Genomic DNA, 19993 nt, shown 5'->3' with positions numbered 1-19993 from the left:
CACCAAAATCCGTCATGGATTAAAGTAATTTAAACTCCCACATTTTATTTGGTCAAACCTTAAATAGTTAAGACCACAACCAAAATCCCCTCTCGATTCCTTCAATGAACGAGAGGCCCACAAATTAAGCGATCAAACCTTCCTACAGTTAGGATCGTCTCAAAACCCCCACTTGGTCAAACCTTACTACAGTTAGGACCACAGCTAAAATCTCCTTTCCGATTCGTTTTGCGAACGAAAGGTCCATTTTTGAATTGAGTAATCAAACCTTATGACAGTTAGGATTATTCAAACCAATCCAGATTCTCTAAGTGGAGATTCCACTTTGAGTTTCCTTTTCACTAGGAGATAGAATATAAAATTCTTCCTCTCAGATTCTGGGTTTATCTCTACCAACAAACAAGAGATCAGGAGATAGAATATAAAATTCTCCCTCTCCGATTCTGGGTTTATCTCTACCAACAAACAAGAGACCAGGAGATAGAATATAAAATTCTTCCTCTCCGATTCTGGGTTTATCTCTACCAACAAACAAGAGATTGAGAAATGGAATATATATAATTCTGTTTCTCTCCAATTTCGGGTTCATTTTCCTGTATAGGAAATATAACTTACTCTCATTCCAAAATCCATGTTGTTCACACATGGGGGAAGTTATCTCTATCCCTTATTAGAGATAAGCCTACATCTAACACATGTAGCCTACATATTCAATATGATAGTTCAAAGTCTAAAAGAGTTTAATTCTTTTAGCGCAACATTATATGTGAAACGGACTTAGATAATTCACATACTAGCCCGATTCAAACGGTAATCGGTAAAGGCACATCAAATCCGTTGATGGCTGAGGATTTGCCAAAAATTCTATAAGTATTATGATTATTTATTCTTAACAAGAACGAGTAATCATAATAAAATCTCAATAATCAACAGAGTTCACTATATTAACCAAAAGAGTTTAAACAAAACAGCATAAAAAAATAAATGTATGTTCTCAAAATTACAATAATTTGTAATGGCGGTGTTCATTTTCTAATTGGGAAAGCCTTGTCGCATAAGCCAGTTCGAGCTCAGGTATCAGATTGGCTTTAAATTTCCTTTCATCAATGCTGCGGATTTTGGCGGCTTCTTGTTCCTTGTCAGCAAAAATTTTGTCTTGAAGATTCAGTTGCCGTAATGTACTCACTTCAGCTTGAGTTACTTCCGCCAGATCAGACTCTAAAACTTCACAAGCTTCTCTAGCTTCAGCAAGTCTCTTTTCTAATTCGGCTACCACTGCCCGACGCGATTCCAAGTTACGATATAGATCTGCCTTGATTTGTGTCTTCTTGGAGGCGCTTACCCGAAGTTGATTAATACGAGTCTTCAGTATTTGAAGTTCGGATTCAACAGATTTCTGAGAATCACGCCATGCTTGTAGCCTCAGGTCCATTTCGGAAGTGATGTAAGAAGACGCGCCATTAGCTCGGAAATTCTGCAACTGCTTGATGTGTTGTTTAAGATCAACCAAATAAGCTTCAAGAGAGTTAGACAATTCGGCGCACCCCTGTTCTTTAATTCCTGACACATGATGATCGAGAGACTTCTGGAAAAGTTCAAATGGTGAACCTTTAAGGAGAATCCGATCAACCATGGCGTTTAAGAAAAGAATGAAGCTTTGGATGTCAATGCAAAGGGCAATTTTGTCCGGATCTTCATCTGCCAATAAAGCTCGAATGCAATCGGACAATGATGAAGAAAGATCTGCAAGGAGAAATAGATATAAAATATACACGTTCGCATACGGTAATGAGTAGAATTATCCCAAATTCAAAGTGTGATTACCTTGACTTGTCGAGGCTGAGACCTGCTCCACGACATCCGAAGTTTGTGTAGAGGTAATGCTGGGCGGTGGATTCATTACATCAAGCTGTTGTTCAATTACAATTTTTGACGACTTTGGGTCTAAGTCGCCAAGATCTTGAGGAGCAAGTTCTGTCAATGAGAAAAGAATGAATAAACACTCCGCAAGTATTAATCTAACTGTGAAGCACAATTAGATAAGACGTACCAAGTTGAGCTGAAGTAGCAGGAGGTTGCTCTTCTACCGTAACCTTCGACCCTCCTACTTCATGAACCACTGGAGTCGTAGTGAAAGGCACAACAGGTCCAGCTTCGATAATAGCAGAAGTTGGAGGAGCAGTGACCGGTGATTCAACTTCAGCAGGGGTACTTGCTAAGAGTAGGAAACCCAAATGACGGTAGACGCATCAACTTCGTTAGTTGGTCCTACGTCTAAAATTCTTATTTCAGTCCTTCAAGAACAATAACAGATGAAAGTACAGTTGAAAACTGGAGTCTAAAAGGGTATACCTTTTGATGCATCTACTTCAGCTGAATCGACTCGAGTAGTTGGTCCTGCAGTAGCGGATGGAACCGGAGTTGATAGTATATCGGAGATCTCCTGGTGTACATCTTCAGAAATGTCAAGATCGAAGTCTCGCTCATCGAAATCTCCGATACCCATATCATGGATAGGTTCTATGTCTTTCGGTTCGTTGACAGGGATGTCTATCAAGCAGAAGAAGAAGAATCCGTCAATGTGTATGCAAGAAATATGAAAGAATCAAAGCAAACAAAATAAGGTTACCTTCAATAACAATTGCGGGGTCAGCAGCGCTACTATCCGCACTCACCTCCTTTAGTTTAACTAAAAGAAGATAAAGCGCACAAGTTAGTAGGAGAGAAACACGTTCTGATTCACTTATCTCTCGGAAATGCCCCCCAAAGGAGAAAACATCTGTACCTGTGTCAGCGGTTGGCAAGGTCGATGTGGTAGCTGGAGGAGAGGCAATGTCCATGTCAAGTGGTTCTTCATTCATAGCCCTACAGAGGAATGGACTCTGGTCAAAAGAGCCCGTTCTACCCTGAAGGAGCGTATACAAAGGCGTCAAGCAAAAGCTGCTCACGCTCGTGCCCTTCGTCAACAAGTGCAGGAAAACAAAAAGGAAGTGGTAGATGGAAAACCACAAAAGAACTGTAGAGTTTGGGTTCCCAAAAACGAGAACACCCAAAGAATACAGAGGAAGTCAGTCTTCAACCGCGGCAGCACAGACTGTCGCGGCTCATCATATAACCGCGGCAGCACGTACTGCCGCGGCTCATCATATAACCGCGGCAGCCCATACTGCCGCGGCCCATCAAACAACCGCGACAGTTATGGCTGCCGCGGCAAAGAGAAGGTCAATGAAGACCCCATTTCAACTCCTTCAGCATCCGTCCCAAGCCCGTCTGCTGCGTCACCAGTGAAGATTCAGGACAAGCCGGACATATTGAAAGTCAAACTCACAGAATTAGATCTCCTTAGTTTGGCATTTGATAATCAGGGCAAAGCCCCAACCAAAGAGCAGTCAAACCCAGCAAGTAAACCCTTAGTGGTTTCTTATACAGGGGGTCGTAAACATCCTCCTGTCAGAACTGCACAAGTCCAGAACGAGAGAATACCAGTTCATTCTCGTCTAGGACCGATGATGACACCATTCCCGCAAGGGGGTGGATTTAAAAATCCAACCTTGGATCGCTCAGAAGCGACAACAAGTCGTCCTGCGCACGTTAACAAGGTTCAGAAGAAAGAGATAGGTTGCTCAAATCGTAACAACGATGAGCTGTACTATCAGAAAAATAACTCAAGAAAAAGAGTTGTACAAGAAAACGAGTCTCACTGCTCCTGTGAGAGACTCATCAAGGCAGTGCTGACAGAATGCGGATGCTCTAAAGCGAATTCAACAAGAGTCTCCGTATTTCAAAGACTTTCAAGTGAAACGTCAAGACCCAAGATGAGACGTTTCAACAAGAAGAAACCGGCAGTCCGACAAGATGAGTTCCCTGAGGTCACTATTAATATGACCAACAAAGGGAAGCAAAAGTCAGTCAATCCCGACCCTGATTTCTCTCCAGGGGGGAGAGTTGAGCGGGGTCTTTCTCAAAGGATGGCGCGGTTACAAAGAAGAGCCAACCTACGACGAGACTACAGGAAAATGCACGAGGGGCTATCTTCAGATGAAGAAATGTCAGATACTTGTTCAGCCATTGCATCGGACGATACCGCATCCAGTGTTGGACAAGCCAGAGAATCATTTGCAATTACGCCAGACCAATTGGCTCACATGCTGCAAGAAGCATTGGCTAAACAACGCGAAGAAATCAGAGCTGAGTTCAAGACTGAGATGGAGTTGACTATGCAGCAAATGCGGGATTTGCAGGTTCAGCAACACCAACCGGAATCAAGCCAAAGAGCGGAATCCAGTCGGCGTAATGAAGAGGATGAGACGATATTTGAAGATCATCCTCTAGATAAAGACAACTCCGGAAGCGATCCGACCAAGTCAGCCACTCAACCTCCACAGATCTATTTGAAGAAAAGCGAGGAAGAGGACAAGAAGATGCACGATCTTGAGAGCAAAGTCAACGCTTTGATGACGGCTCAAGAAGTGAAGAAAACGGGCATTCCATACCCGTACCCGAGGGAGTGGGACCTGATTCCTTATCCCCAGAAATTTAATTTGATTAACTTTACTCCTTTTGATGGCAGGGGTTCACCAACTCAGCACTTGATTTATTTTAAGTCGCATCTCGGCGCAATATCCGGGAACGAAGCCCTGATGGTTCGGTCATTCGTGGGGACCCTTCGCGGGCCTGCCTTCGATTGGTACCGACGTCTTAAGCCCGGGAGTATCACTAGCTGGGAGGATATGGAAGAACTATTCCTCACCAACTTCTTCGACGACGACACAGAAGTCTCGATCGGCACGTTGTTGGACGAAAAGCAGAAGGACGGGGAATCTGTTGATGTCTTTGTCAAGCGATTCCGGGACAAAGCAGTGAACTGCAGAGATCCACTTACTGAGGAATTTATTCTACAAACATGTCATAATAACCTGTCCTTGGATGTATTAGAAGTGGTAGGGGTTGTTCACTCTAAGACTTGGAAAGAATTGAAAATGAGGGGTGAACAGGCTGAGCGCTTTCTCAAGAGAAAGAATTTGGAGAGAGGTTTGCCACCAGCCAATAATCAGAATCAGAAGCAGAACTTTAATCCTCGAGGCAGAGGAAGAGGGTCGGTGGCCGCTGTCGATGCACATCAAACGTCACAACAGCCACCGCAGCAACAACCGCAACAATCATCCTTCCAGTTGGCGCCAAGCCAGAATCAACAGCCTCAGAAACAGTTTAAGAATTCTGAGCCCAGATTCCCGAAGGAATACTCTTTCAAAGATGATGAAGTTCCGGTCATCTTCAAATACTTGTTAGAGAACAACAAGATCAAGCTTCCACCGGTCACAAACCAAGAAGAAGCAACGAAGATCAATGACCCAAAATATTGTGCATACCACAGAAGGGTCCACCATCCTACTAAGACATGTTATGTCTTAAAGGATAAAATACAAACATTAATTGATGTTGGTATTGTGACGCCGAAGCCAAAGGAGAAGAAGGTAGGCGCAAACGCGGTCTCTATTAGCTTCGGATCGGTTCCTTTGTCCTGGTTTCAAGCCGAGCCAGTATCAAAGGTCAAGATGCAAACCATCAACGATGACCCTCATGGACAGCGCCAGAAGGGGCTCGTATCTCACACAGCCCCCAACGGCGAAATCCTTTGGGTTCATCCGGATTTGCTTGAAGATGAACAGTGGACGACATCCAAATCAAAGAAGAAGTCAAAAAACAAGGGAAAAGAGAAGTCCTGTTATGGAGTCTCAGCAATCCCCGAGAAGAATGATGAACGGATAGCAGCTTTATCCCTTTCTGATGAGGAGCAGGAAGTTTTCGCTACACGAAGTGGAAATGAATACCATTACAAATATCCGGAAACTTCTAACCCAAACGCTACAACTTTGAAAGAGTTGGGGATAGCTACAACTCCTCCAGTACCTGCTGAAAAGCCGCAACAACCGGCTAAGCAAAAGGAGAAGGAACCTCAACCCAAAGAGGTTCAAATTCCGAAGCAGTCTCGTTTTAGTCGACCGATTGGACGAGACAAACCGGAAAGCTCGAACGCACCATATCGTTTCGACGTTATGGCTCAGCTGGCTAATATCCCAGCAAGAATCACATTGTACGAGTTGCTGCGCCTCTCGAAGGAAACCAGGGAAGCTTTACAAGAAGCTTTGGCTGATTCTGAGGTATTCCTCACTCAGATCAAGCCAACTCCCGAAAAGCCAGAGTCATCAGTACAGCATTGCAATCTGGCAGCCACAAAATTCCCTTGCATCGCTTTCACAAAAGAAGATATGCAAGTTAGGAATTCGAAGCATGATAGGCCTCTATATTTCACCGGATATATTGGCTCGAGCATGGTCAACCGGATCCAAGTCGATCCGGGTTCCGCTGTTAGCATCATGCCACTTCGATTGATGTACCACCTCGGAATTCCCGCTAACAAGTTAGCCTCTACAGGAACGGTTATCTATGGTTTCAACACAAGCGGGTCACGACCGTTGGGAAAAATCCGGGTGAAGTGTCAACTCGGAGATCTGAAGTCTGAAGTCACCTGCTATGTGATCGATGCGGAGACTTCCTATAACTTACTGTTGGGTCGTCCATGGATCCACGGTAATCTTATAGTTCCCTCCACCCTCCATCAGTGTTTGAAGTATGTCGACACTAATGAGGAGGTCAAGACGGTGGTCGCGGATAAGCAACCATTCAAGGGGTTAGAAAATTACTTTACTGACTCCCTTCTTTATGGTGCCGAATCCGAAACTGAACCATCGGCCCATGGCACGGACAGCGGAGAAGAAGCTGATACCGAAGCCGGGTTCGATTATAGTGAAGGTCTTGTACTAAATGACATTGAACCTCTTGTAATCGATCTTGACGGTGATGAATCGTCGGACGAAAGTTGTAACTGGCAGCTTGCCGATGAAATAATAAAGGGTGATTTAGAGTATTTGCCTTGTCTTGATAATGTAATGCAGGAACTGTATAACAACCCTAATCTACATATGCCGCTTCGTTCGTCTTGTACGACGACGAAACGCCTCCAAGATTCATGCGGAACAACTGTAATCTTACCCGCAAAAGTATGGGGTGAAAAAGAGATAATCTTTGGAAAAGGGGAACTATCCCCTACTCCAGATCATTTCTTAGACAGTAATTCGGATGAAGAAAAACCCGGGCGACACTTCTCCCGGTATAGTTCTCAAGCGAATGACTATATGGCGAGTCAAGGCTATGACCTTTCACTTGGTGAAGGCCTCTATTTTGGTCAAGGTGTTAGGGTTCCACCCCGTCCTGCCTATGTACCAAAAGGAAAACCAGATAATTATTACAGTCGTAATAGGGGTCTGGGTTATGCCTCATCATCCGATGACGATTATGGCCAACGGATAATTAACCAATTAATAGACAGGAGTGGGCATTCATCTGACACTTCAAATTGGGATTCTGATGTAAGCATTGGAGAAAAATTCAAAAGTCTCATGTCAAACATGGCAACAGTCGATCCTTCTACAACAGAAGAAGACGATCAGTTGCCCACTTGGGAAGATCCTTGGACACATTACATGAATGTCCAATACGGGGATCGATTCGAGCAAAGAGAACCTCCTACTGAAGATAAGGTAGAGCAAGTTAATATGGGTGACGAAAATAATCCAAAACCTATATTTATCAGTGGGGATCTTCCACCAGACGAGAAAGATGAACTAATCGCCCTCATCCGAGAGTATATCGACGTGTTCGCTTGGAATTACGAAGATATGCCTGGACTCGACCCAAACGTAGCAATGCACACCCTTAATATAAAATCGGATGCTAAACCTGTCAAACAACAACAAAGACGGTTTCGGCCGCAAATTATGGAGGCAATAGAAGTTGAGGTCAAGAAGCTAATTGATTCAGGTTTTGTCAGAGAAGAACAACATCCCGAATGGTTGGCCAATATAGTCCCAGTTCTTAAAAAGAATGGAAAGATCAGAATCTGTATTGACTTCAGAGATCTGAATACCGCCTGTCCTAAAGACGATTTTCCCCTACCAATTACGGATGTCATTATCGACAACACATGCGGGTTTGAGAGAATGTCGTTCATGGACGGATTTTCTGGGTATAATCAGATAAAGATGCATCCAGATGATGAAAAACATACAGCATTCAGAACACCCCTGGGTGTTTTCTGCTACACTGTTATGCCATTCGGCTTGAAGAATGCCGGCGCTACGTACCAACGAGCGATGACGAAAATCTTTCAAGAGCACCTCCGGAAAACTGTCGAATGCTACGTTGATGACCTGGTCGTTAAGAGTCGCGATAAAAATGACCACATTAACGATCTGAAGACGATGTTCGAGCTTATGAGAACTCATCAGCTGAAAATGAATCCGACTAAATCCTTCCTTGGAATGTCGAGCGGTAAATTTCTTGGGTTCGTCGTCACTACAAAGGGTATTCATATTGATCCTGATAAGGTGAAAGCGATACATGAGCTACAACCACCGAAGAATCTTAAAGAACTCAGGGGGTTGCAAGGCCGATTGGCATATATCCGTCGGTTTATATCAAATCTTTCCGGAAAATGTCAACCATTCTCTAAACTTGCGAAGAAAGGCGTGTCATTCGTTTGGGATGAAGCATGCCAAAGGGCATTCGAAGATATTAAGAAATATCTAGCGAATCCTCCTATTCTCGTTGCACCGAAATCGGGCAGACCGTTTTTGATTTATGTCAAAGCGACGAGCCATTCGTTAAGTGCATTACTTGCACAAGACGACGATAACGGTCACGAACAAGCTGTGTATTATCTGAGTCGTACATTGGTAGGAGCTGAGTCTCGTTATCCGATAATTGAGAAGGAATGCCTCGCTTTGGTATTCGCGATTCAGAAAATGCGACATTATTTAGTCGGACAGACGATTTATGTCATTTCCAACATAAATCCCGTACGAGTATTCATGACCCAACCGGCTTCCATGAATTGGCGGTTGGCTAGATGGGCCTTACTCCTATCGCAATATGACTTGTACTTCAAGCAACAGAAATCTGTTAAAGGACGAGCTATTTGCGATTTTTTGGCGGAAAACCCTACGAAGGATGTAGTCGAATTGTACGACGATCTGCCAGATGAAACTCACGAAGTTAATACCACCTCGCATCAACAAGTGTGGCAATTGTACTTCGATGGGGCTTCTCGATCAACCAACGTGGCAAGTGCACCCGGATGTTCTAAAATTTCCTCAGGTGTGGGGGTCGTTTTAGTTTCCCCGGAAAAGCACATCTTGCCTAGAGCATATTCACTAACTGAGCCATGCTCTAATAACGTGGCTGAATACAATGCATTAATAATCGGACTTAATTTCGCCAAAGAACTGGGGGTCGAATACCTCGAGGCTTTTGGAGATTCTCAACTGGTAGTTAATCAAATACGAGGGGAGTATGAAGTCAGAAATCGAGACCTGATTCCATACCACCAGGTGGCCATCGAGATGGCAAGCTCGTTTGAAGAATTTTTTATCGAGTACGTTCCGCGTCTCCAAAATGCATATGCAGACGCATTGGCAGCATTGTCAGTATCCTTGGCTCAACCTCCCAAAACAGAGCAATTGATTACAGTGAGGACTCACCAGCTTATTGTCCCAATCTACGATTCGAATGCCAAAGAGGTTTACTCAATAGGAGTTGAACCTGAAGTTCGAGATTGGCGTTTTCCTATTATCGACTATGTCTTACATGGTATATTACCTGAAGATGTAAGAGAAAGGGAATCGATTCGACGAAGAGCACCGAGATTTTATTACAATGCCGCAGCGCAAATGTTGTATCGACGATCGTATGATGGTCTTTTACTCCGTTGTCTATCCGGAAAAGAAGCGGAACAAGCACTCAAAGAAGCGCATGATGGAATATGCGGTGCACATCAGCCCGGTCCTAAGCTCTGTGATCGACTTAGGAGAATCGGGTATTACTGGCCAACTATGGTAAAAGACGCAGTCGACTACGCACGAAAATGTGAAGCGTGTCAATTACATGCGAATTATATGCACATACCCCCTGAGTATCTACATCCTTCGGCGACATCATGGCCGTTTGAGACATGGGGAATGGACATTGTAGGTCCTATTTTTCCGCCTTCGGTTAAAGGGGACCGTTTTATTTTAGCAATCACCGATTATTTCTCGAAATGGGCAGAAGCAGTTCCACTTAGAGAAGTAAAGACGACTAATGTCATCAAATTTATCAAACACCATATCATATATCGATACGGTGTGCCAAGGCGAATAGTACACGACAACGGTCCTCAGTTCGTGAGCAACGCATTCATCAAGTTCTGCGGTAAATTCGGGATTAAGGACGTTTCGTCAACCGCTTATAATCCTACAGCTAACGGACTGGCCGAAGCTTTTAACAAGACTATCATCAAAATTCTGGCGAAATTGGTGAAAACCAATAAACGAGATTGGGACGACAAACTCGGCGAAGCTCTCTGGGCTTATCGTACGACCGTCCGCACGCCTACAGGAGCCACCCCGTATGCTTTAACGTATGGGTGTGAAGCCGTTCTTCCATTGGAAGTGCAGATTCCTTCTCTCCGTATCGCTCTCGTAACGGGAATGACGACGGAAGAACATCATCAGAAACGTCTCGAGGAATTAGAGATATTAGATGAGAAACGCTTGGAAGCTCAACAACAGATCGAGTTTTATCAAGCTAGAATTTCTCGGGCTTTCGATAAAAAAGTCCGACGACGAAGCTTTAAAGAAGGAGATTTAGTTCTCGCTGTTCGAAGACCTATGATTCTCACTTCTAAGAAGAAAGGCAAATTTGAACCTAAATGGGAAGGACCGTTTGTAGTAGAAACAGTCTACTCGAACGGTGCCTATCGCCTGGTTACTCAGGATGGCAACAAATTGATGATGCCAATCAATGGAAAGTTCCTGAAAAAGTATTATCCGTAATGCTTTCAGGATAACTTACGTAAAACGGGAAGTTTCTAGAAAATCCTATATGGGATATTTCAGGATAACCCGATATCAGTTGATTATTTTAAATGAGAACTGATTATGCGAATGATACGTTCTTAATTGTTATGAAAATAATTAGGAACCTTTTACTACTTTTGTTGAGATGAGATTTAATGACAAGTTAATCTTTCCTCACAAAACCCTGTAATGTGATCATGGAAGATGAGATTCAATAATTTATAATTTCACGCTATGAAACCTCCACCGGTCGGATTGAGCAATCATCGTCAGTCGGTGTCAGTTGACAAATTATTTCATGTTAAATGTTTGAAATCAAAATTTCCCATCGAGTAGTTCGTGCAAATCAACGAACTCATTGTTATTTGTACCCTATTCCAATTTCTCACCTGGTCAAACCTTTAAATAGTTAAGACCAAAACCAAAATCCCCTCTCGATTCCTTCCATGAACGAGAGATCCTCAAAACTCCCACTTGGTCAAACCTTACTACAGTTAGGACCACAACCAAAATCTCCTTTCGATTCATTTTGCGAACGAAAGATCCACTTTCGAATTGAGTAATCAAACCTTACGACAGTTAGGATTATTCAGGTCAATCCAGATTCTCTAAGTGAAGATCCCACTTCGAGTTTCTTTTGCTCCAGGAGATAGAATATAAAATTCTTCCTCTCCAATTCTGGGTTTATCTCTACCAACAAACAAGAGACCAGGAGATAGAATATAAAATTCTTCCTCTCCAATTCCGGGTTTATCTCTACCAACAAACAAGAGACCAGGAGATAGAATATAAAATTCTTCCTCTCCAATTCTGGGTTTATCTCTACCAACAAACAAGAGACCGGGAGATAGAATATAAAATTCTTCCTCTCTGATTTCGGGTTCGTTGTCCTATATAGGAAGCGCAACCTATTCACACTTTAAAATCCATATCACATGGGGGATGTTATCTCTATCCCTTATTAGAGATAAGCCTACATCTAACACATGTAGCCTACATATTCAATATGATAGTTCAAAGCCTAAAAGAGTTTAATTCTTTTAGCGCAACGTTATATGTGAAACGGACTTAGATAATTCACATACTAGCCCGACTCAAACGGTAGTTGGTAAAGGCATATCAAATCCGTTGATGGCTGAGGATTTGCCAAAAATCCTATAAGTATTATGACTATTTATTCTAAACAAGAATGAGTAATCATAATAAAATCTCAATAAAAAAGAAAAGTTCATTGTATTAACCAAAAGAGTTCAAGCAAAGCAGCACAAAAGAAAAGATGCATGTTTTCAAAATTACAATAATTTGTAATGACGGAATTCATCTTCTAATTTAGAAAGCTTTGTCGCGTAAGCCAATTCGAGCTCAGGTATCAGTTTGGCTTTAAATTTTCTTTCATCGATACTTTGAATTCTGGCAACCTCTTGTTCTTTGTCATCAAAAGTCTTGTTCTGGAAATTAAGTTGCCGGAGTATATCCACCTCAGCTTGAGTTACTTCTGCTAGATCAGACTCCAAAAATTCGCAAGCATCCTTAGCTTCGGCAAGTCGTTTCTCTAACTGGGCTACCTCTGTCCGACGTGATTCCAAATCACGATACAGGTCTACCTTGATTTGAGCTTTCTTGGCAGCACTCACCCGGAGTTGATCAATGCGAGTCTTCAGTGTTTGAAGTTCGGATTCAGCGGATTTCTGAGAATCACGCCATGCTTGTAGCCTCAGGTCCATTTCGGAAGCGATGTAAGAAGGTGCGCCATCAACTCGAAAGTTCTGTAACTGTTCAATGTGTTGTTTAAGATCGACCAAATAAGCTTCTATGGAGTTAGATAATTCGGTGCACCCCTGTTCTTTAATTCCTGATACATGGCGATCGAGAGACTTCCTGAAAAGTTCAAATGGTGAACCTTTAAGAAGAATCCGATCGACCATGGCGTTTAAGAAATGAACGAAGCTTTGGACGTCAACACAGAGGGCAGCTTTGTCCGGATCTTCATCTGCCAATAAAACTTGAATCCGCTCGGACAATGAAGAAGAAATAGCTGCAAAGAGAACAAATAAGTTAAGTACAAGAATATGTACGCTCGCTGGAAGAATTCACGACCGAGTTACCTTGGCTTGTTGAGGTCAGAGCAGATTCTATAACAACAGGGATCTGTTCAGGAATAACGATCGTCGGTTGAGTTACTATAGGAGACGGTTGTTCACCTGAAACACCTGATGGCTTCGGATCCAAAGCGACAAAATCTTGAGGAACAAGTTCTGTCAACGAGAAAAGGATGAATGATCACTCCGCAAGTATTAATCCAACTTCAAAGCACGATTAGACAAAACGTACCAAGCTGAGTCGAAGCGGCAGGGGGTTGTTCTCCCGCTGTATCCTTTGACCCTCCTACTTCATGATCCACTAGAGTCGGAGCAGAAAGCACAACAGGTTCAGCTTCGACAATAGCGGAAGTCGGGGGAGCAGTGACTGGTGGTTCAACTTCAGCTGGGGGACTTGCCAAGAGTAAGAAACCCAGACCTTCAGGTTGATCACATTCACCGATGACGGTAGACGCATCAACTTCGTTAGTTGGTCCTACGTCTAAAATTCTTATTTCAGTCCTTCAAGAACAATAACAGATGAAAGTACAGTTGAAAACTGGAGTCTAAAAGGGTATACCTTTTGATGCATCTGCTTCAGCTGAATCAACTCGAGTAGTTGGTCCTGCAGTAGCGGATGGAACCGGATTTGATAGTATATCGGAGATCTCCTGGTGTACATCTTCAGAAATGTCAAGATCGAAGTCTCGCTCATCGAAATCTCCGATACCCATATCATGGGTAAGTTCGATATCTCCCGGTTCGTCGACTGTGATGTCTGTTAAACAGAAGAACTCGTCAACACATATACAAGAACTATCAAAGAATCAAAACAAATAAAGTGAGATTACCTTCAACAATAGTTGCGGGATTAGCAGCGCTACTACCCGCACTCACCTCCTTTAGTTTAACTAAAAGAAGATAAAGCGCACAAGTTAGTAGGAGAGGAACACGTTCTGATTCACTTATCTTCCGAAAATGTCCCCCAAAGGAGAAAACATCAGTACCTGTATCTGCGGTTGGCGAGGTCGATGTGGTGGCTGGAGGAGGAACAATGTCCATATGAAGGGGTTCCTCGTTCATAGCCTTGTGCACTTGTTCAGTGAAGCTAGATTCATCAACATCCATTAAACCCGGAGAAGAAGGCTTGGGCACGATTTCCCCTTCCTCTTCTGATTCAACTGCAATGATAAAAGAATAAATGCGACGCCTTATTCAAAAAAGAAATAAGATAACAGAAAGGAGATGAAGATGAAACTTTACCCCTTTCATCAACTGGAAGATCCTGAGTAAACTTCTCCTCAAATAACGGAGAAAGTTGGCGTTCCCGATGAGCCGTCTTTTTAATCCTCTTCGAGGCACGAGAATCTCGAGGAACCTCGGAGCTTTCATGTCGAAACTTGGTACGTAATTCGGTTCCTTGAGTCGGCTGAGGTTGAACCTCAGAAGGAGCAGTAAGCCGAGATCTTTTCCTGTTAATAAGCGGGGCAACCTCTTCTTCCTCTTCTTCTGCCTCTCCCTCCTGAGAAAGCCATCTCAAGGTCATCTTGTTGGAGGACGACAGGGGAATGTTCTTTTCCTTCATTTGTATACCTTTTGAAGGAGCACCGGGTAATTTGGGCGAAGAAGCTCGACGAGTCCTGTGAGCCACGGGAGACAAAGGTACATCACCCTCTGCGTCGCCTCGGGTCTCATCCTCTTCGCTGGATGTCTCGAAGTCGTCGCTCTCTTCGGAATCAGCTACCTGTTTTCCTTTACGAGAAGACGTAGCGGGCTCCTTTCCTTTTTTTGATACAATTCTCCGAACTACAGCCTCGGATTCCAGTTCGTGGAGCTTCTTCTTCGCAAGAGGAGTATTGGCGGCTAAAATCCACCGGCAGTAGAGGAAGGTTAAGTAAAGACCAGGCTCAGCGACAGGCAAACTAAATCGAGCTCCGGTACAGCCAGCAACATTCCAGAACCAGGCACGTACCCCATCAATAAGGCCTCCGCAGTTTATCAACCATTTATTGGGATTCCCGATATACAATTGATCGTAGCCGAATTGTCGCGCAAAACGGCAAGGAAAATAAGGCTCAATCCTGCAAATGTTCTTCGATCGAAAAACATTATAGCCTGGGCGAATGTTCATGAGCCAATGAAAACTACCCGTATCGAGAGAGGTCCTGTTAGCCCCAGGCATTTCCTCGTCAACAAGCGTGTCATTATAGGCACCAGAAAACCGAGGGAAACACTTATAGAATTCCCAGCATTTGGCATTCTTGAATTGCCTCACACGGTCAGTCCATGGTCGGGAAGGATATAACCACTTACATCCTTCTAAGAGCTGCAGCAAGGGGATTTCTGGATCAGACGCATCAGGCGCTGACATCATGTCCGATCGATGGAGAACTAGCCACGCCATCAAATAGGTGTACGGAAATTCGACGCTCGACAAAGGAATCTTAGTTGAAGGCTCGGCACCCACTTTGGTAAAGGTGTTGGCTAGGTTACGCAAACCGCTATGGAGGTCAGCAATCATAGCAGAAAGAAGAGATAACCTGCCTCTGACAACTAGTTGCACGGCGGGAAAGAGAACTTCAAGAGGAAGCGCCTCAGAAGACTGATGCGGCACTACACATCTCTTTAGCCAAATGGCCAGATAACCGGAAAGAAGAGTTGCAGGCTTCATTCTCTTTGTGGCTTGCCACAAGAAAGTGTTGAACTTGGTGCCCTTAAGAAAACCACCTTCAGATGACTCAGTTCTGTAAGACTGAGCATTAATCTTCGTGATTAGCTGGTTGACGTCAGAAGGGGTCAGAATCGGTGATTCACAGACTTCTTCACCGGTCGGGCTCTCAAGGTTCTGAAATAGGTAGTCGGCGAACTGTTTTAAACTGACTCGAGCCGCCTTCTTACTCTTCACTTCAATCTTGGCTATCGCTATCTGATAATGACAAGTTAACTCCCAGAGGATGTCATAAGCAGGAGAGCAGGCCTTCTTCATTTTCATCAACTGACGATTATTAGGAAAATATTCTTGGTAAGGAGTATTCCCCAATGGCAATCCGGATACCTTCATCATTTCGTGGAGCGGAAGCCCTAATTCCCCATACTTGGTAAGAAAGGTATTGGTCTCCGGAATATAAGACTCGAACAAAGCCATAAAATGATCTGCACTCACTGGGAGACCATGCATACTAGCTCGGATTGGAGCATATAATCCCAAATCCCGCAACTCCTGATCCCAACGATGGAGTACGTATTTGGTCATCCTAGCCCACCATTTGTCAGGAAGAGAGTGAACCCATCCATAACACCTGAATCTTGGAATGGGAAGTTCTCGACCAACCCGAGCGAGCTTATTCTTTACGGTATTGGCCCTTATCATCAGTTCGTTTTGGGGCCCACCATCTGGTCCAAATATACCAGGGTGAAGACCACGAACATCAGGCCTACCGACGGAGCCAGGAGCGCTAATATCTTTACCAATATAGCCGCAATGAACGTGCTCATGGTCTTCTGTCAAGTGCCACGTCATTTCCCTCGAAACAGCCAAATTCCTCAATTGCAGAAGGGAGTACTGTCGAGGGAATGGAGGAAGGAATAAAAAAGAACCTTCATGTTCATTCAACCAGATTTCAGAGCCAAGGCAAAGTTTGTCTGGATCTTCTACCGAATCTCCGAACAGATAATCAGTCTTCTTCAACGGTTCAGTAGAATCTCGAGTTGGAGTTAGGGGTGAATCAGTCAATAGAGCGCGCAGGGTACGACGACCTCCCTCACGAACCAACTCTGGAATACTATTATCACGACCCTCACTAAACTGGCGGGCTTCTCTAACCAAGAAGTCGCCGTTGAAAGAGGCATGAAGAGTACCACTTTGACCTGGGTCTTCTCTATCAGAGAAGGCCACAGAAGGAAAGGGGACTGCAAAGAAAGGTTGGAAAACAGTTGGACCAAAAAGGCTAACAGACGAGAAAACCTTCACTAAGTAGCCGCGGCAGTTGTTGCTGTCGCGCGTTACCGCGGCAGTATACACTGTCGCGCTCAGGCGCGACAGCACGAGCTGCCGCGGTAACTGAACAACGATCCTCAATGTTGAAAAGCCTCTAATTCGATGAAAACTCGAATTTTGGCTATGGTACACATCTTGATTGAACAAGATACATATTTGTAAGCGTCAATCCTCTCGATGGAGGATGTCAACTCTTCCCGAATGCCTCTCAAAGGAGGTAAACGAGGTTATAAAGGAGGCAAGCGAGGTTATACGAGCAAAAAAACATCAATTTTGGATAGAAAAGAAGTTGAAAGCTCACCTCCGAACGATGCAGCGGCAGCCTCAACCTCATCAGACGCCTGTGCTGCAGATTTCCCTTTGGGAACCCTGGATTTCTTGGGAGACATGGTGAAATCAACCTAAGAACAAGGAAAATTAGGGTTTAGAGATGAGATCTCGAATTAAATAGCAAAGCAAACATAAAATACAAGAGATGGGCTCGGTTTTACCAGAGGATAGAAGGAATCGAACTCGAAAGATGAGGAAATTGAAGAAAAGGCTCAGAACCCTAGATCTCAAAACCCTAGATCTTGTTCGAGCAAGAAATAACCCAAATATGAAGAGGTGGAGAGGGGAAAAGCCAGAAGATCCTTTTATAGGGTGTTTGAAGAGGTTTCGAACTCAAAAGAGCGGGGAAAAGTGACCCGAAGAAGCCCAACATCAAGTTTATAACTTGACTGGCCGAAGCGTTGCGCGGCACTTGACACTGTCGCGCTCGAGCGCGACAGTCTATGTTGCCGCGCTTGAGCGCGACAGTCTATGTCTACGTGCTCAAGCGCGACAGTAGAAGCTGTCGCGGCAGTTCATTCTGACACGCCGAGGCACTGCGCATACACAATAATCCCTTGGGTGTTTGAACACGTACATCTCCCTCTGTATTTGGAATATATCTCCGGACACTCCGATGAGTATATGAGTATAAACTGCATCTCCTTGAACCTCCCAACGGGTATATGAGGTTAAACTGTTTCCCGAACACTCCAATAGAGCATATGAGTATAAACTATTTCTCCATTTTTCAACAACAGTTCTGATTCAAGACTTCGACAACGGCCACGCGATAAACGCAGTACCGGAGGAATTTTAGCTATTCTACAAAGCACTGAGTAGACTAAAAGATAAAGAAGTCAAGGATTGAAGCCGTTCACAAATTATTTTACGCAACTTCTTCAACAAAGCACTGGAGAAATTACAAGGAAAGCTTATCATATCCAAAGTGTCCCAGACTCCTCTCTAAAAAAAATGATGATGAGTCTGAGATACTTTGGAGGGGGTATCTGTAAGCGTCGAAAAATGCTTGCAGGCATCCAAATACCACTCAAAACAATATGGGAAAACAATTTACACGTCATCAGGCAACACAAGGTGACGCGGCAGCCCATGGCGTCGCGGCTAAGGCGCGACACCACATAGTGCCGCGGTTAAGGCGCGACAGCACATAGTGCCGCGGCTAAGGCGCGGCAGCTTGTTGTGTCGCGGCTTAGGCGCTGCTAGTGCACTGATACCCCTATAAATACCTCCCTAAGCACGAAATAAAGGACAGAGAGCATTTTGGAGCAGAAGAGGCTTGAGCTTTCAGTGATTTTGAAGAAGAGAGAGAACTTTCACCCTTTGACAAGCATCATTCGGTGATTCCTAGAGATCTAAGCTCAGACTTGATCTTTGGAAGAACGGACATCTTACATCGATAAGATATTCGTTTTCAAATCTTTACTTCGATAAACGAAGGAGAGATCCCTAAGCACCTTCACGATCTTTGAATCGGTGGTCAACGAGCCAAAGCACTCACGGCACAGGCAAAGTCCCACAAAAACAGTAGTTGATAAACGACTTCTGTGTTATTTTCTCGAAAGTTGTAATTTTGTTTATTTTTCATTGTAATATTCTGTAAGCAATCGAAGTTTAATGGAATCTGCAATGGAAACGACTTTCGCTGAAAACACAAATCACCATGCAAGAAGGTGGTTTTCACATCCATTTGCTCCAACTTCAAATCCTTCATTGCCACAAAAGAGAGCAAAACTCGAATGGAGGTATGTTTCACTACGGGAGAGAACACATCATTGAAATCCACACCTTGGACTTGACTATACCCTTTAGCCACAAGCCTTGCCTTGTATCGAAAATCCGCGGGATTTGAGTCATTAATCTTCCTCTTAAACACCCACTTACAACCCACAATTCTCTTACCACTAGGAGGCTTCACAAGAGACCAAGTCTCATTTTGTTGCAAGGATTGTAACTCTTCATTCATAGCGGCAACCCAATTGGCCGCATCCTTACAACAAATGGCTTCATTGTAGGAAGATGGCTCACAATACTCCACATCCTCTGCAATTGCCAAACAATAAGCAAAGTCGGAGTATCCATACCTTGTAGGTGGTCAAATTTCTCTTCTAGCTCAGTCCCTTGCTAATGCATATGGTTGTGCCTCTTCTTGGCCTTCCTCCAAATTGGCATCATCATGTGAGATCATATCTGTAGGCGTCAAAAAATGCTTATAGACATCCAAATACCGCTTAAGGCAAAGAAAAGGCGATAAACGTCATTCTCTTAATCAGGGGGAATCATTCAAAGGAAGTGAGACGACATGTACACACAACCAAACAGCGCTTGGTGTCGCGGCTCTGGCGCGGCAGATCATGGTGCCGCGGTCATGGCGCGGCAGCATATGGTGTCGCAGCTATGACGCGACAACCTATGGTGCCGCGGCTATGGTGCGGCAACCTATGGTGCCGCGGCTATTATAGGAGAGTGCTGTGGCGGTCACAAGACAGTTGTACGATGATTATTTGAAGCCCACGTGGCAGCATATCAAAGATAGAACGTGTGCTGACGTGGACAAGCTGTTAAACCACGAAAAAGGTGGTTAAAGGTCGTGGGAGGACGGTTTCAAGCACGATGGAACGTGCTGGTAATCA

At 44.0% G+C, this 19993-nt stretch overlaps 2 protein-coding genes across 3 annotated transcripts; both read right to left on the bottom strand.

The window, feature by feature from the left end:
* Positions 1001–19326, bottom strand: LOC109830789. The gene is made up of 9 exons (XM_020398156.1): positions 19045–19326; positions 17332–17431; positions 14297–16942; positions 14041–14214; positions 13885–13944; positions 2353–2550; positions 2051–2215; positions 1825–1974; positions 1001–1743 (listed from the first exon to the last, which is right to left on the bottom strand). Exons 1-9 carry the CDS (start codon positions 19324–19326, stop codon positions 1001–1003), a joined length of 4518 nt encoding a protein of 1505 aa, XP_020253745.1.
* LOC109830150 lies at positions 12135–13655 on the bottom strand. Of its 2 annotated transcripts, none has more exons than XM_020397316.1 (3): positions 13614–13655; positions 13061–13535; positions 12135–12990 (listed from the first exon to the last, which is right to left on the bottom strand). In XM_020397316.1, the coding sequence occupies exon 3, from the start codon at positions 12878–12880 to the stop codon at positions 12248–12250; it is 633 nt and encodes a 210-aa protein (XP_020252905.1). In that variant the 5' UTR covers positions 12881–12990; positions 13061–13535; positions 13614–13655; the 3' UTR covers positions 12135–12247. The 2 variants fall into 2 exon arrangements, with proteins under 2 accessions (XP_020252905.1, XP_020252906.1); XM_020397317.1 differs by having other exon boundaries at positions 13061–13210; positions 13287–13641.

Source organism: Asparagus officinalis, chromosome 2 (genome assembly GCF_001876935.1).
Source record: "Asparagus officinalis chromosome 2, Aspof.V1, whole genome shotgun sequence".
Classification (NCBI taxonomy): Eukaryota; Viridiplantae; Streptophyta; class Magnoliopsida; order Asparagales; family Asparagaceae; genus Asparagus; species Asparagus officinalis.
Note: the sequence above shows the minus strand (reverse complement) of the source record. Positions and strands in the feature narration are given on the sequence as shown.

Coding starts and splice junctions, on each gene's coding strand:
- LOC109830150 (XM_020397316.1), bottom strand. CDS start 12,880: ATGGTCGATCGGATTCTTCTTAAAGGTTCACCATTTGAACTTTTCAGG.
- LOC109830789 (XM_020398156.1), bottom strand. CDS start 19,326: ATGAATGAAGAGTTACAATCCTTGCAACAAAATGAGACTTGGTCTCTT. Junction 14,215..14,296: donor TCTTCCAGTTGATGAAAGGG/GTAAAGTTTCAT, acceptor TTATCATTGCAG/TTGAATCAGAAGAGGAAGGG. Junction 1,975..2,050: donor TGCTACTTCAGCTCAACTTG/GTACGTCTTATC, acceptor TCTCATTGACAG/AACTTGCTCCTCAAGATCTT.